Source organism: Pieris napi, chromosome 11, assembly GCF_905475465.1.
Source record: "Pieris napi chromosome 11, ilPieNapi1.2, whole genome shotgun sequence".
NCBI classification, from domain to species: domain Eukaryota; kingdom Metazoa; phylum Arthropoda; class Insecta; order Lepidoptera; family Pieridae; genus Pieris; species Pieris napi.
The window spans coordinates 9,921,789-9,938,076 of record NC_062244.1 but is presented as its reverse complement, the minus strand read 5'-3'; the positions used below and the strand labels follow the sequence as shown (position 1 = coordinate 9,938,076).

The window sequence follows — 16,288 nt, the reverse complement described above, 5'->3', positions numbered from 1 at the left end:
GCATAAGTACGGGCGTTAATCTCTTAAAACATTTGATTTATTTAATTTATTACAGCCTACGCGAAAATGTTAACGTGGAATTACGATCTAAGCATATAAACAGCGGGAACCGCGTTATTTTACTAGAGAATATTATACACGTGAATGGTTTATATGTAAAATAATAGAAGAACAAGAATGGGTTTCATTATATTCTTGTTCCTTAAGGTTTTTAGTAGTAAAACAATAAGTAGATAAGTAATGCAACAGCAGAATATGATAACAGAAAAAAGGAACCAATTTAAGACATGCTGTGACCGGATAGCGTTTGACAGCATTCTAATATTTTACTGTCCACAGTCCATACACCGCCAACTCGCGGGCATTTTGTGGCACAGATAACCAAAGAAATAAAAAAATCAATGGCGCTAATCTCGGACTTTTGAGTCTTAGCCTTGATGAATCACCGTCATTCTATGAGCTCCAGAACCTTTTTGACCAAAAAATTAGAATGCACGATATAAACTAACATAGGGAGGCACACGTGATACTAGGCAAATCTATGATAGAAATATAGGTATTAACTAAAGTTTTTATAAAATAAATCCTATCGGACCAATACTAAAATATTATGGTTATAAAAATCTTTATTTCTGTTACAAAGTTTTTTTTGTATACAGAAGCATGTACATAAGCTGTTCAATTAATAGCCTAGCCTTTTAAGCTAGTTGGCTGCGACATATGTACCTATAATTAACCTCAAAAACAAGATAAAAGAATACAAAGAAACAACAACAATTTTGAGCCAATTATTATCAATCCTTGAGCAGTACGTAATGAATAATAATCATATTCTCATGATGTCCATGTAACTATGCATCACAGTCTTCGTGATGAGTTACTGTCTTGGAGATCCATAATTCGATTCCCGGCGTAACAATCATTTTTACAGATTATGAAGGCTAATTGCCTTAAAAGTTATTATTTAAACAGACGACGTTCAGTTTTCTTTCAAAAATAAACTTTGGGTGGAGATAATAAAAGATCACAATGATTTTAAACGTTTATTACATGTCTTTTCATACTTATGAGTAAACTTATCATAATATCACTTCATACATTTATAAAATAAGAATAAAAACTACAGGTAGGTAGGTATTTATGCACACATATATAATACAAAAACGTTTAATAACAAAATTGACATTTATCGACGTTTATTTTTACAATTAAATCGAAATGGTTATAAAATCGCGAATGCAATTTAAAAAATACACAGAACTTGTTGATTCATAATAATGCGAAAACTTCAGATTTTTACTTATATATTTTTTAACTTATGATTCGATTAAATGGTTTAATTGGATTTCCGGCCAGGTAAAGATGTCGTGGTAACAATAAGTACGTACGAATATAACTATTTTAACACTATAAACTAAAAAATATGTTAGTTATCGCTAAACATATTCTTTATACACTAATTTGTTATTTACGAGCGCAATATTTATCTCGTCAACTTAAATTAAATTATAATGGAAGACTATGACTTTGCTGTTTATTTTTAAGGCACGCAGAATTCTTAGTTAAATAATTAAATACAATGTTTTATATCTAGTTAATAGTATCTCTAAATTACCATTACCTGTTAACGGAATATTTTTAATGATAAATGTTGGATAATTATCTTAAAGAATAGAGCTTTATTTCTATCATTAAATTATTTGGTCATTACAAAAATTTTAAGACAAATTACTTAACAGATCAAAATTATTCAAACAAAGAAGAGAGATTCGAGATATAACAGGCCCTAAGTAACAAAAAAGCCCTGCCAATATGTATACCGTATCTATTATAATCCGTTCAATAGTTTAGGTGATTTTTTTAATAATATTCAACAGCGTTTAAGAGGCTTATTAGGCAACAATGTACCACGCTGTCGATGCCCTGGTCGATGCCTTTCAATCGCGATATCGAACCTGACGTATTTGTATGCAATTTCGATGTAGTTATTTCCGTACTGATTTGTACAAAAACTAAACATTGAAGTTGGGTTCACGATCTTATTGGGAATCACTAACTACCGGTGCTGGTTGGATGACGTAGGCATTCAATGTCCGGTTGTCCGGTCCGATGTTTTTCCCCACAATGCTAGCGTTATTATATAGAATGAATAAGCCGTTGGTGAACAAATTGAATACTCAAAGTCGAATTTACAGGTCGTATAGTTAATAAATTATAATTAGGATATACAAAAATGCGTGCTCTATTAATTCAACATTCACAATCTAATATAATATGGCACTAAGTGCAACATATGATTTAATATATTGGACACAATCGTCCCTCTCTCTGAAATACTGCCATAGATGTCATACACAAAACTTTACAAACTTAACCTAAGGGAAGACCTACCTAAATGGCGAAACTAATTCAACTGACCACGAATTAATTAATAGGAACTTTCGATCACTCATAAACCACATACAAGTTATTATAATATGTCTTACAGCGCTAAAATGATCTGACATGGGTCACAATGGCCGCCACAACTTAATTTATGGTGTTGTAAAATACTGCCAAATACAGAGCATTCAATGTGGAACAACATCCGTAAAGCTATGTTCATGGTTTAGAATTCTCTCAAATTAAAGACAGTAGAAGCAGGCGAAACTTTGCAACTAGTCAGATCAGATTAAGCTACTATACTTTAATTATTATGTATCACAGATAAGGCTAAGGAATGAAGGGAGTGTCACCAGGGTCTCCAAGGCTTTTCTTCAGCAGGTCTTCGAGTAACTAACGCTAAAGGTGATGATTCCTCTGTAGGTGGTGGGGGTGTATCCCAGCCTGAGCTAGCGGGGGAGAAACAGCGCGGCTCTGAAGCGGCTGATGATGCACCTCGAGGCGATAAAGGCACAAGTGATGGTACGGTGCTTAGGGTACCAGCGTTGACTCCAGCTGGTAGGACCAGAGCGATGTCTCCGTTGGGTAGACGCGTGGGCACCAAGCGTACACCAGAACCGGCACCTGCTAAAATTAATATCTCATTTAAAATCTATATGCATTTGTAAAAGTAGGATATTCAGAATTAGTTGTGTAGTTTAAAAAGAGAGATTTGTGAGAATTATAAATGATATTAAGACAAGCGTTATGTTGCGTTATCACTACAATTCGTGGTGTTTAAAATATTTTGTTTTGTAAATTCAATATCAAATAAGATAAGGCCATAGCTAAGATGCCATAGCTACTGCCAGAGAGGAGATAGACAACGTGTGAGATAGGTAAGTTGACATTCCAAAAAAAATTTGTAAGGAGATAATAAAAATAAAATCAATAAATCTTACCTGATATGAAAATAGCCGAGTGCTGTGGAGGATTAACATCTTCGACATCAGAAGGAGGAGTGGGCGCCGCAGCGGGTCTGCTTCCTGTTGTATTAACACATCCTTCCAAGTGTCTCACTAGGCGCCTCTTCAATCCAGTCTCAAGACCCGGGAATTTCGCAACCTCAGATACACAATGACGATATCCAGCCTTGAACCTATCAGGTGACCCGGTGCCTTCTGTTCGCAAACCTTCCAAATGCTTCACCGTCATCTCCAGAATGTCCGCCTTCTCAAGCTTCGAATGCCTGGCGGGCTGTAATAAAGAATCAGTTAAGAATTTCACGGTAATTTCAAACGCGTCAGCCATTACGAGCAGTAAGGCAAAGTGCTTTTTATGAGACAAGTAAATACTTACGTCTTTTTTCATCGCATCGAGGATCAGCGCCTTGAGCTCGTTGAGACAATTATTGATGCGCGCGCGACGCCTTTTTTCCATTATCGGCTTGTTGCTCTGTAACAAAAGTAATTCGTTAAGTCTCCAGCAAATTGTATATTGGAAATGTTAATATTGCAACTCATTCAATTTGCGTTTGATTGACACTCATGTACTTCAGTTATAATGTTACTAGTCACTCCTTATATTTCCTTCTGCATTTATACCGACTACGTATTTGGAATTAGTACATTTATAAAACCAGGGCAATAGATAGACAACAAAACTTTATTACAATTTCATCTAATTCAACAGTTTTATATTAATTAGCAACTGAAGTCTGCAAGATTATCGAGACACGCATGACGCCTCACGCCGAAGACATTAGCAATGATCACGACGCGTGCGCTGGTCAAGGTGAAGGTCGATTCACTGGACGTGACAGTCAGTCACGCGGGAGACACGTGACTTCATTACCTATTAATCCATGGATGTAAGAAATTCGCTATTCCTTTATTGAAAACACCTAAGATAAGGCGACTTATAAAACACCAATAGCGCGGTAGTTCGTCTGAATGAAGAACGATTGATTTCAACGCGTTCGATGTAAATTGTCAATTGTGAATGTATGATTTAATTAAGATGACATTTAGTCCATTAATGCGAAAACCTTGCTCATTATTTACACATCAAATAAGGCTAGACTTAAATTGTATATTGTATTTAAAATCGCATTGTGCTGTCAAGTTATATGCAAATCTCACATCTTGTGGCATTGAGATAACATGATGCGAACACGATATTATAAAATACAAAAATTATTCATTTTGCCAGTCTGTTATGCCTGCAGGCTGCAAGTGCAGGAACAAACTGATGCTTGTCACAAACGATGAAATATACAAAGATAATACAATAATAATTATGATGACTTTTAAGCAGGCGCTACTAAAAGAAAATAATATGATTTATGTTTATTTCAATTATCTATTAAACAGGAAATCTTCTGTGACAAAAAATATTGTGTACATATTTGTTTTTGCATGAGAAAATTCCAAAACCATTCTTCGCAAAATTTCGAAGTTTGAGGGACAACGTGCAAACGTGATAAATTCGTATACGTAATTTAGTGAATCAATTCAAAGTCTACCAATCTATGTTTAACTAATGAGTTATCTAGAGAGTGACGTATATGGCTTTGTCATGTAGGCTGAGTTAAATAGCATAAACGACCTTGTGACGTCTTTGAGTTTGGCACGTGCCTTGTAGCAAGTTATCAAACGCTTTAGTCACACTACGGATTGCCTGAGTTAAACTTGCTGATTTGTGCTAGAATAAATACAATTAAGCACGTCTAGGCATTATTTTCATTATATTCCTATATAATTTTTGATCAAATTTGGCGTAGATAAATATTAAATCATAATACACAACAGTCTTAATTTTTTCTAGTTTTTAAATTCAGTGTAGGTAACATGATAGACAAATCATTTAATACCTACTTATTTGAGGCAAATTATGAAACAGGGATTTCATAGTATATTACTAGAACAAAGCTATATATATATAAATATATTATGTATAGATATTCAGACGTTTTACGTAACACTTGGCAAGGTAACCCGTACGGAATTAAATACCGGCGCCGTCTGGCACACGTGTCTACAATCACTATTCAATCTCCGGTGGTGCCCGGTGACACATATACAAGGGAATATGTATGTTACCGTCAAACAGCATCACACGAATATACAGTATTTACAATACTTAATCTACATAGTAATCATAATTAAAAATTGATTAATAGAAATTAAAACAAATTTGAAAAGTTTGGTCCCTGTGGCAGTGTACCTTTAATGATGGCACTTCCTCGCTGTATTGCGATACTTCAAATAACAGTTTTAAGACCACATACTACTTCTCTCGAAAATCAAGTAATTGTCTTTTCTGGCATTCAAATATTATTTATATTTACAGATACATACATGATAGTAACTCTATTTTAAATATCTTAACATAGTCGCTTCTCGACATCTGTACGCTTATATCGTAGTGTATATCCGCAAATTATTACCCTTAGACTATGCTTTCCAAGACTGCTTTTCAAAGACTATGCTTTGCTTTTTATGTAAAAGAATTAGATTCATTGTTGAGACTTGCCCCGAAGTATGTAACTGTATGCCAAACGTAGATTTTGAGAGTGATACGCTAACTAGTGTTTAATATAATATCGTAAGATTTCATTTAATTATTTCATGAATATCTGAATATTAAACACAGAGACATAATTGAATCTGTAAGCTATTTCAGGGGTCACTTTCAACTGGTTATTTTCCACAAGTTGGCACACACCCAGTGTAAGATACATAGTATAGTTTATATAAGTATATGTACAATATACATAGTATAGTTATAAACATGTACATTAATTTATTTTATTTATTTATTTACGTATTTATTAGATCTACAAACAGAGAGGAAATCTTAGTTTTAAGTTATAACTAATCCTTATATAGTTAGACGGGATATATAGGCCGTGTTTTGGAAAAAAACTATTGACAAGAAGGAATATTTTAAAGATGTAATAACATTAGATTACAGCAGAGATACATGTTTTTTGAATAAAAAATAGAACGTACCAAAAGGTCTACCCTGACCTAGGCAAACACATTTAAAACTAATAGCTGAATCCAAAAATATTCACAGCAAGAACAGTGCCAAGATATAATTAATTGCACAATTTATACCCACTTCTTACAATAATTAAAAATCGAATTACAATATTGAGTCTGTTCTGATAGAAAACATAACGAATCATTAAAAAACATTCGAAATATAAAAGAACCATCATGTTTAGTTTACAATCTGCCGATCAATTAAATATATTTATAAAATTTCAATAAATTCAATTTTGAAATATTGAGCAAGAAAATATTATATTGATTCTATTTGAGTAACCACTGAATACAGTTGTCTTGTATTGTACGTAATATACATTATACCACAGAGGTAAATGACAGAGGCGTCTTACAGCTATGAAAAATTAGAGACTATGGCGCTATGCATTAAATGGTCACCCTCAAAGCAAGTATTCAGTAAATTGGCACAATATAGCTTGCCCTCCCGATGTATGCGGGCGCGCGTGCCAATGCGTGGGAGCGGTTTCCGGCACGCTCACGATTCGCACCAACGCCCGCTAATGACTATATCCATAACTATGTGTAACAACAATTATATTAATAATCTATGTATTGTCCATATATCACATATTAGAGCTCAGAGAAAAGGATTACGTGCTAATGTAAGCAACGTGTAATAATCATCTACCGTTAGAAAACGTAAATTTTTTAACTAAACTGGATCACTTTTGAATAATTAAAATTTTGTTAAGTGGAGTATCGATTCAATATAATTCTCAGTAGTAGCCTGTCATCATAGTGGGCGGGCGTTAAGGTGCGTAGGCGCATGCGACTGCGTTGACTCTGTAATCTTTGACGCGCCGCACTCTTAGACGAGTGCGCCTCACCTTAAATATTTCAAGCTCATCTCTTATTATCCGTGCATTGCGTGGCTCTTAAGGACTACAGTTCCTAATTCAAACATTGTACACGAACAATAGGTAGAATCGAATACTCATATAACAATTTTTTTTAACAGCCCTTTGTAGACGTATAAAACCAAACGGAAACACTACTGAACAAACCATAAAATAATACATATAAACTATACGGGTTGCTAAAGAAAATCTATGCTTTCTCCTTTTAGATACTGACAGCGTACACTTGGTTGGTAGGATACTCAAAAGTATTCCTAAATTACCGACTCAGAAACAGGTTTGAAGATTCTATGCGCTTCTAATTCCACAACATGGCTACCATTCCGATCGGCCACACATAATTCAACGTTCATAGTGGGCGACTGTTCCCACGTCAATTAGCCTACGGGTACCGGGTGCCCACTCCGTCCACCCACGCGGCGTGAATCATGATTGTCTGGCGCTTCAGGGCTGGCAAGGCCAACAATTTCATGGGCCCTTGAGATTGTTACCTTTTGATTATCTGTGCTATAAGTTATCTGTGGTGTTTTATTAATTGTATTCTGTTGTCTCTAAATTGATTTTTCTACTGTCGAAAAATAACGTTTGAGTATATCTTACATACTACCTCGTATTAGGTATATTATAAGTTTATATTTCAATGAATATATAATATATAATGGGAGTCAACAGGGTACTTACAGCGTATCTTAATTTTTAAATCTACAGATAAAAAGGCCTTTAGTCTATTCATAGACAATAAAAGTAAATTGTCGTTCTACTATTGTGGCTTATGGTACCAGATAAATAGTATATTATAATATTAATCAAAAAACATTATTTTATTATAGAAAATTACATAATATTACAAAACACGTTCCCAGTTGCCACACTCGTTTATTACTATTAAAGTAGGTGAGGTCTATTAGCTCTGGCACTCTAACAAATTACATTTAATTCTTTACCGCTTTTATTGGAATCCACTAATTAGTGGTACGATTTAAAGATCGGTCTTCATTAGTGAATCAAAGTTTCGTAATATAAAACATTCTTCAGACGAATATATATGATTGGAAAGAGAACTGGCGTTATGGGAACTAATATAATTCTTATGCGACATCGTCAATTAATTTATTCACAAATTATCAGACTCGAATTGTAAACCGCCTTGGGGATTTTTGATCAGTTAAAAATTGATTATCTATACGTCCGAACTAAATAATGTTTTGTCACCTTATGTCACATTCGCAGTGACATGAGAGTGACAAGGACAAAATATTTAATAGGTAGTAATAATAGTATGATAATGAGTAAAAGAGTTAGTACTAAGTTTTTAAACTACGGTTCAAAGCGGCCTGTATTTGTATCAGCTATGCTCCTTTACGGTATCCTGCTTTGGAACTCCACTCCTTACCTCCTTCAATATTATTAGCTATTTAATATATATTATATTATTTATTCACTGATTAAATCATTATAGTTATAAAATATTGCAAATATGACGTGAAAAAAATAGAAATGATCATGCTATCTTCATATTACATTTCCATCGATTTATACAATACTATTAAAATTAGTTTACTCAAATTACATACCCTGAGCTTTGTCTGGAAGAGATTGCATTATGCGATAAAGCCGTATGTTGTGAAAATTTTTTTAGCTGTGCAACTTAGTTTTTAACCAATTTGTTTATATTCTTTATTGTGGACAATAAATCCATCCATCAATTATTATTATTGATGGAAATATCATCTTCATTAGCTCAAGCAACTAAGTACTTTCGCAATAAGGAAGAAACTTATGACTAAGCAAGTCCCAGCTTCATTTTCACAGCGTTTTTCATTCGAGTGAATCATTAAACTATTCAAGATAAAAATCATTTTACTATATTAGTTAGCAAAGGCAAAAACATGATTCACTGGAATTCTATTCTGACGCATGAAATATCCAGAAATTAAATAAAATAAACGTTCAAACTAGGCCTGGTTTTATTGAAAATTTTATCTAAATTTTTACTTAGGAAAGTGCTTGGTGGTTTCCTCGCTCAACGAATAAGTATTGCAATACAGTGAGGAAATGCTGGCATTATTAAAGGTACACTGCCAAAGGGACCAAACTTTTTAAATTTGTTTTAATTCTGTTTATCAATTTATTATTATTATTACTATGTAGGTTAAGAATATTTTAAATACTGTATATATGTGTGTTGGAAATAAATTATCTACTCATTTAGAAAAGAAGAAGTCATAAGAAATATTCAAATTAACTTCTTTCTAGTTGCCGTTTCTAGTACTAGTTCGGAAAAGTTCTATTAAAAGCCCTGACTCTAGTACTACTACTTTAAGTTTGAACTTTCTATATTCAAAAGAATGGTCGTAATTGATACAGTTCGTAAAAATCTATTTTTTTTAGGCGAAGCGAGACACCACTCCTAAATATGAAGAATTTAGTAAGCCTAACTTTAATATTGACTGCACGATTTAGATATTAAATGGTTACGATATACATAAATAAGAATACATGAGTTATTAGACAGGACATAAATTATGCGCTGATGAACATGTCGAAACTAAAGCCTATTTTGACAAATCGTACTATAAAATGGTATCGAAAAATTTGATGACCGCTATAATCGTTGTACCGCTCTCGAAGGAAACTTTATTGAATAATCAAATCAAATTCTATTTAAAAAAAAATGGTTTCGATGTTAGCCTAGGATTTTTTTAGCCCACCTGATAAGGTATTCAATTTTGTTCTTGAAATGTTTTTCTCATAACTAACTATTCTTTATCTCAACGTGTTCAAATGATTTTCTACGTGTAATAAGTACCTAAGCATTTAACATGAACAAGGCGCAGACGCACGCGTTTCCAAGTCAACCTCACGTTTCCTCGTGATTAGGTACTAATTGTTTCTTTGTGTTAAAAACTTTATGCGTAGGGTTGTCTAACACTTGTAAATGTTCCATAAATCTTATGGAACTAATTTTATTGAATACCTACTAAAGACCGTAAATATTTACTATGTATTACTATTTTGATCAATGATTACCATTCCTCAAAACCATATTGAATTGATTGATTTGTATGAATAAATACTTTTACCCTTGTGTACATATTATTATTAGGATAGCGATATTTATGTAGACACAAGACGTGCCACAAGTAACAAATTGTTATTACAAAAATTCATTTGCGTATTTTTGAATACAGTTTTTATCCTCCATTTGTTTTATCAAAATATTTATAACACGGAACTGAAAACGCGGATGTTTATGTACATGTACTACCTATTACCCAATGACTAGATAATAACTAGACAACAATAACCAGTAGGTACTATTGCAAGCTCTGACGCAAATCGAATGAATATTTATATCATCTGTGGAAGATTTTTTGTATTAAATACTGGTTAGTTACTAAATTCAAAGACGGTATAATTTGGACATTCCTAAATTTTTAAGTCTTAATTGATTATTGGCTGAATCCGCTTCGGTTAAATTAAACAAAAGTGTAGTTTATGATCACTATTCTAAACTATATATGTTTCGGGCGCGACATTTAAAATAAGTTTATCTACAATGAAAATAAACTGCCCCTGGATTGAACCAAAATAAACTATAAATTAGTAACAATAAGATAAAACAATGTATGCATAATTAGGAGCATTGCTTATAGAATAAAAATTAATTAACGTGTTAAGTTAATTAATTGTAAAATATTTCCGTAACGCAATTTTTTTTAAAATAAGAAGAATTTAAAAAAATTTAATAAACTACTCACTCTTCTATTGTCTCCTTTTTTCTGGTCGCCATTTGAGCTCATGTTTGCAGGATGAGCCTGCGTGCCAGCCACACCAGTCACCATAATGTCAATAATTGTCACCAATTCACGAATGTTTATTTTACCTAATCACTGCATCTCACGTAAAGTTTACGGTTAATCTAGACACACGTCTGTCGCGTGCAAGCTTCGGCGCGCGACTGAATTTTGAAGCTACTTTGCAAATGCATTTTGCAGCTCACGACCGGCGGGCGTCATAATGCCACAGCCAACAAATTGCAGCTTGGGCATGCGTTCCAAATTCGAAAAAGCATTAATCATTCTTTTTAATTGTTAGATAAAGTTTTTATATAAAATTACCCACAGATTACAGTCTTCGCTGTAACTTTGGTAACTAAGATAAATAACACTTAAAATAGTTATAGAGATTGTTATTTAATTAAAATAAAAACTAAATTATAAAAGTATATCATAGGTGTTTAATTTAACAGACTATAATTAATCTAATGCTATTTCTGTTCATACATCTGAATCTTAATGCATAACAAACCATAACTATATAGACTAGCTATTTTTCTAAGCTATGTTCTCGTGTCATTATCTCGTGGCTCTGCGGCCGTCTTCCACGAGCGGGCACGCGTCGTAGCCACGAGGCAAGCGAGGCTTCTCTCGCGTGGCGCGTGAACGGCCTCAAACGCTTGATCACTCCTCCACAACTCCTGTAATTAATTAAAAATCTGTCCACAGCCATTGTAATTAGACTGAAAGGAAACTTACGGAAATAACTTCAATAATACAAACATTGCATATTTAAAAGAAATACATTTAATACGTGACACTTACATTTAATCAACATATCCGTGACCCAGTTTATTACAAGTTTCACAGTTTTCAGGCCAATACAAACATAATCAAATATTTATGTTTAGTGCATTTTTATACACTAAACAGTATTTTTTGTAGTTTATCTAAGATAAGAAAAAAATTGTCTTCCTTACCAATTGATATAAGACGAGCTATCTTTAAATTTATTTAAAAAATCTTATTTTGATCATTATTCTGCCTCGTAATTAGCTACTACTTATAAATATTAATTGTGCCTCAGTAAACCTTTTGATTGGCTTTTAAATTTTAGTTTATACATTTATTTTTATTTTTTCTTTATTTTATTTTAGTAATAGTTACATGTTATTTTGAGTTTTTGCTAATTTTTATGCACTAATTCTTGTAGTTTACCATCTGTAGGTGTTTTATTTTTATTGTTCCATATTAGGGTTGCCTGGAAGAAATCGCTTGTTAGCGATAAGGCCGCCCGTTGCTTTATAACTTATGTAACCTCCTTTTTTATATGTATGTTTTTGTAGGTAATAAAGTGTAAATAAATAAATTGTCTATTAATGTTTCCCATTTATATAGTATCACTATGATAAACGTAATAAACTAAACCTTTGCTTGCTTGTTTCTCTTAATTTTACTTGTACGTATTTATAAACGAATCTTGCTTACCACACTCGTTCTTATTAAAATTCTACGCATAGCATCCCGAATTATTTGGAACAATTTTGGCTCAACAGATCCGGTCGCAAAATTTAATTGAATTAGATTAAAATGGTCATTTAAAGACAATTTAGTCCATATCTACACGCTCAGACACAGATCAAAGCGGACCGCGTGCATTCAGAATCTACTTTGCATACTATTATGCAAGGACCAGCGACTATCCTAATGATGCGACGTCTTACGAGATATACGGAGATTTTATTAAGTAACGTGCATTCCATATGTAGTTATTCCTTTTATAAGTGTTTATTTATTTACAAGTAATCTTACATTACTTGCATAATATAAAAGAAAACACTTAAAACCATAACAGAATACATCGATAAACAAAATATACGAAACAGAAAACAGTTTAGTACCTTAATAGATAAAAAAGGTAAACTGAAATTAAACATGACACAAACGAGAACTTAATATTTAAAAAAAATAAATAAATAAAGTTAAGGTAAGGTGGAAAAAGTCTTCATAAATTGTATTGTAGTTAGCTAAAACCCGATACATTGGCGAATTACGCAGATAATTCATGTTCGTACGCGGCACATGGAACAATTGTGAATATATTGTCGCATACGGGGGAGGGATTCTTAAAGAATTGATAGCAATTGTGCCATTACAGTTTCTATACAAATACATAGACGTATTTATATTTGTATATAATACATAGACTTCCATAATCCAGACATCCTAATATCCTTTAGCAATATGTACATTGGCTATTAGTCTGTGCGAAAAGAGAACCGTTAGGATTTGGGGTCACTGCAGTTTTCACTTTTTTATTTACAACAAAATTCACAAAAACAACATATTTTTAAGTCAATGTGAATTGATTATGGCAAAAATTCATCTGGAATAGTATAGACTACACTAAACAAATACACTTATTGTATGGCAATCAAGTTTTATAATAATTTCTTTAAAACATTCAAATCTTCGTATCTTCGACTTACTTAATAATAATATACTTTTAGAAAAAAAATATTATTCTATTAATTTGAGTGAAACATTATAATTATTATTTATTTGATAATTGAATTAATTTTAATAATGTAGTGATACAATAATATAAAAATGACTTTGATGATTATATGGATAATGTAATGTAGTATGTAACTACTATATAAATTCTACCTTTTAATTATGTAAGACTAATTTGTACGACATTATGAGTGGCAGATTAATTAAATGAAAAGGAGGGCAACTGGCGGCCTTATCGCTTTCGAGCGATCGCGAGTGAGAAAAGAAAAAATGTATTTAATTGGATAAGGTAGGCAAGAAGTACAAAAACACATATTACATATATGTAGTTAATAAGCAAAAAAACTAAACTAATAAGGGATACATGAAAAATAAAAAGTGTGAATCACGATAATTTAATTTAAGATCAGTCTCTCGTAAGTTAGTAATTTAAGTACGAAAGTTAGGGATAAGATGTGGACAGGTAATGTTTGTACAGATGAAATTTAAAAGAAGATAGAGAAGAAGTTAAGCGAATAGGGACAGGAAGTGAATTCCATAGCCTAACTGCAGAGACCTTAAATGATTCGCCAAGGAGGAGTTATGAGATGGGATTTTAAGGATACAATTTTCGGAAGGTTACTCTAAGCGTAAGTAATTTTTTTTTTAAGTCGTTATCTTGTAATCAGTTAGCTAGATTATGAGCAGTGTGTTAAGAGCTATTAGGCGTTCAGAGCAAAATCTCCATCAAGACGGCTCCTCTCTTTCAACCGTGTCTATCAAGACTTAGGATTTGTCAAGCGTAAGTAATAACTATATTATTATTACGAAAGTTGTTACAGAATTTTCAAATACATTTCACATATGCACACCACTAAACCATCTAAGCATATGCAAAGGTTGCTCGGACACGGTTCTCATTACCATTCACTGAGGTCTCCATTTAAACTCGACTCGTTTAACGACGTCCGAACATCTTGAATACCAACCTATTCATTCCTAGTTGGTTATGTATGGAATTCGTTTCAGAGGAGAATTTCAGACGTTATTTTGCATGATGTATGTGGAATTCATATCTTATATATTGTTATGTTGGTTTGTGTACGCTTCAAAAACTCAAAAAGTTCTGCACCGATCGATCTGAAATTTTAGCATGATATATAATCCGCATTAAGAATAATTGCTTTTATCTTTTTTCTTTTGTTTTTTTTTTATCCACAAGAACATACTGTAAAATTAAACATGTAAGAAATGTATTCTTTGTTTTGTTTCTCATTTCTCAACCATTCAATCACAATGTGCCACAGCGAAGTGCGTAATATATAGTTAAAAATAATCCTGTCTAATTTTGGGTATTAAACCTATAATATAAGTGAAGCAACGTTTCATCAGACTGAGATATTAGAAGTCAGAATTGTAGGAGACTAGAATATTAGAATCAATTATGAATTATTCATAATTTTTTTTTAGGTAAAGGATGATATTTTCATAAAGATTTATTTAATATTTTTTTTAATCTAATAGGAGGCAAACGGGCAGGAGGCTCATCTAATTTTATGTGATACCGCCCGATATGGACACTCACATTGCCATAAGGCGCGCAAGTCCGTTGCCGGCCTTTTAAGAATTGGTACGCTCTTTTCTCGTAATGGCCCAAATATTAAGTTTAATAACTGCAATTAAATTAATACCTACATACAAACCATAAATTATTAAAAATGTTTGAGAATTAGATGATTTTATTTTCATTCAAAATAAAATTAACTTCTTCACTGTTAAGCCAAAAAGAATAAACCTATCCGTAAATAGTAAATATATCCTATAATAATGTTTTGACTTTTGTCCTTATGATTTTGCGAATAAATTTCTTAACTATTAAGGTTAATTAATAGTAGATTGAGGACTGTGTAAAATTGAGAACACATGTATAACTGATCTGATCGCTGATCGTTGTAATCAAATGAAAGCCGTAATAAGGGTCGATGAATAGGGAAATAGTGTATTACATTTTTTCTAAACGCGGCTTCGCTCTTTGATTCGCTCATAATTATATACTATAGTTATTCCTTTTATTTGTTCAATCTTACCACATCATAAATATCTACATGATATAATAGAAATACAATTTAAAAAATCTGAAATTTATGTTAAATAAAACAAAATTACCAGCAAAACAACGGATTAGGTAAGAGATAGGCACAAATAAAAATAATAAAAATAAACAATGCTTGCGAATATATCCAACTCCGGATTATTACTGTTAAATCCGTCCTTATCGCGAAGAATTCGAAGGACAGGTGCCTAAACTCCTAGGTTGGTTTTTGCAGACGGAATTTCGAAAATTTTAGATGTTTCTTAGATCTGTTGCACAAAACCAACTATTTAGCATGCATTACAGAATTAAACATTTTAGATTTGTCACGAGTACGCTATTATAATTTAGCCACTTTTACTAACATCTGCAATTTAATACCTTAGTGTAAATTTCTTTTTTTAGTTTAAACTCCTTTTCTCCGTATATACAATAATGCTATTTTTAATTTCAAATTTGCCGCCCAAGATCGCCTTAGCCTATAATTGCGCCACTATTACAACGTGCTAATCTTAGATAGTAGGTTAGGGTTAGGGTAGTAGGACTCCTTTCTCCGCAATTAGACTCGTAATTGGTCCGTTGTGCGTACGAGTCCTGGCTAATTTAGCCAGCCTAGCTCCTTCCAGAAGC

General features: G+C 32.6%; 1 protein-coding gene across 2 annotated transcripts; it reads right to left on the bottom strand.

Annotated features, from left to right (window-relative positions):
• Positions 1-1,029: 1,029 nt before the first annotated feature.
• Positions 1,030-11,246, bottom strand: LOC125053644 (protein hairy). Of its 2 annotated transcripts, none has more exons than XM_047655107.1 (4): positions 11,053-11,246; positions 3,721-3,816; positions 3,324-3,618; positions 1,030-3,009 (listed from the first exon to the last, which is right to left on the bottom strand). In XM_047655107.1, the coding sequence occupies exons 1-4, from the start codon at positions 11,134-11,136 to the stop codon at positions 2,732-2,734; spliced, it is 753 nt and encodes a 250-aa protein (XP_047511063.1). In that variant the 5' UTR covers positions 11,137-11,246; the 3' UTR covers positions 1,030-2,731. The 2 variants fall into 2 exon arrangements, with proteins under 2 accessions (XP_047511063.1, XP_047511065.1); XM_047655109.1 differs by having other exon boundaries at positions 1,030-3,006.
• Positions 11,247-16,288: the final 5,042 nt, after the last annotated feature.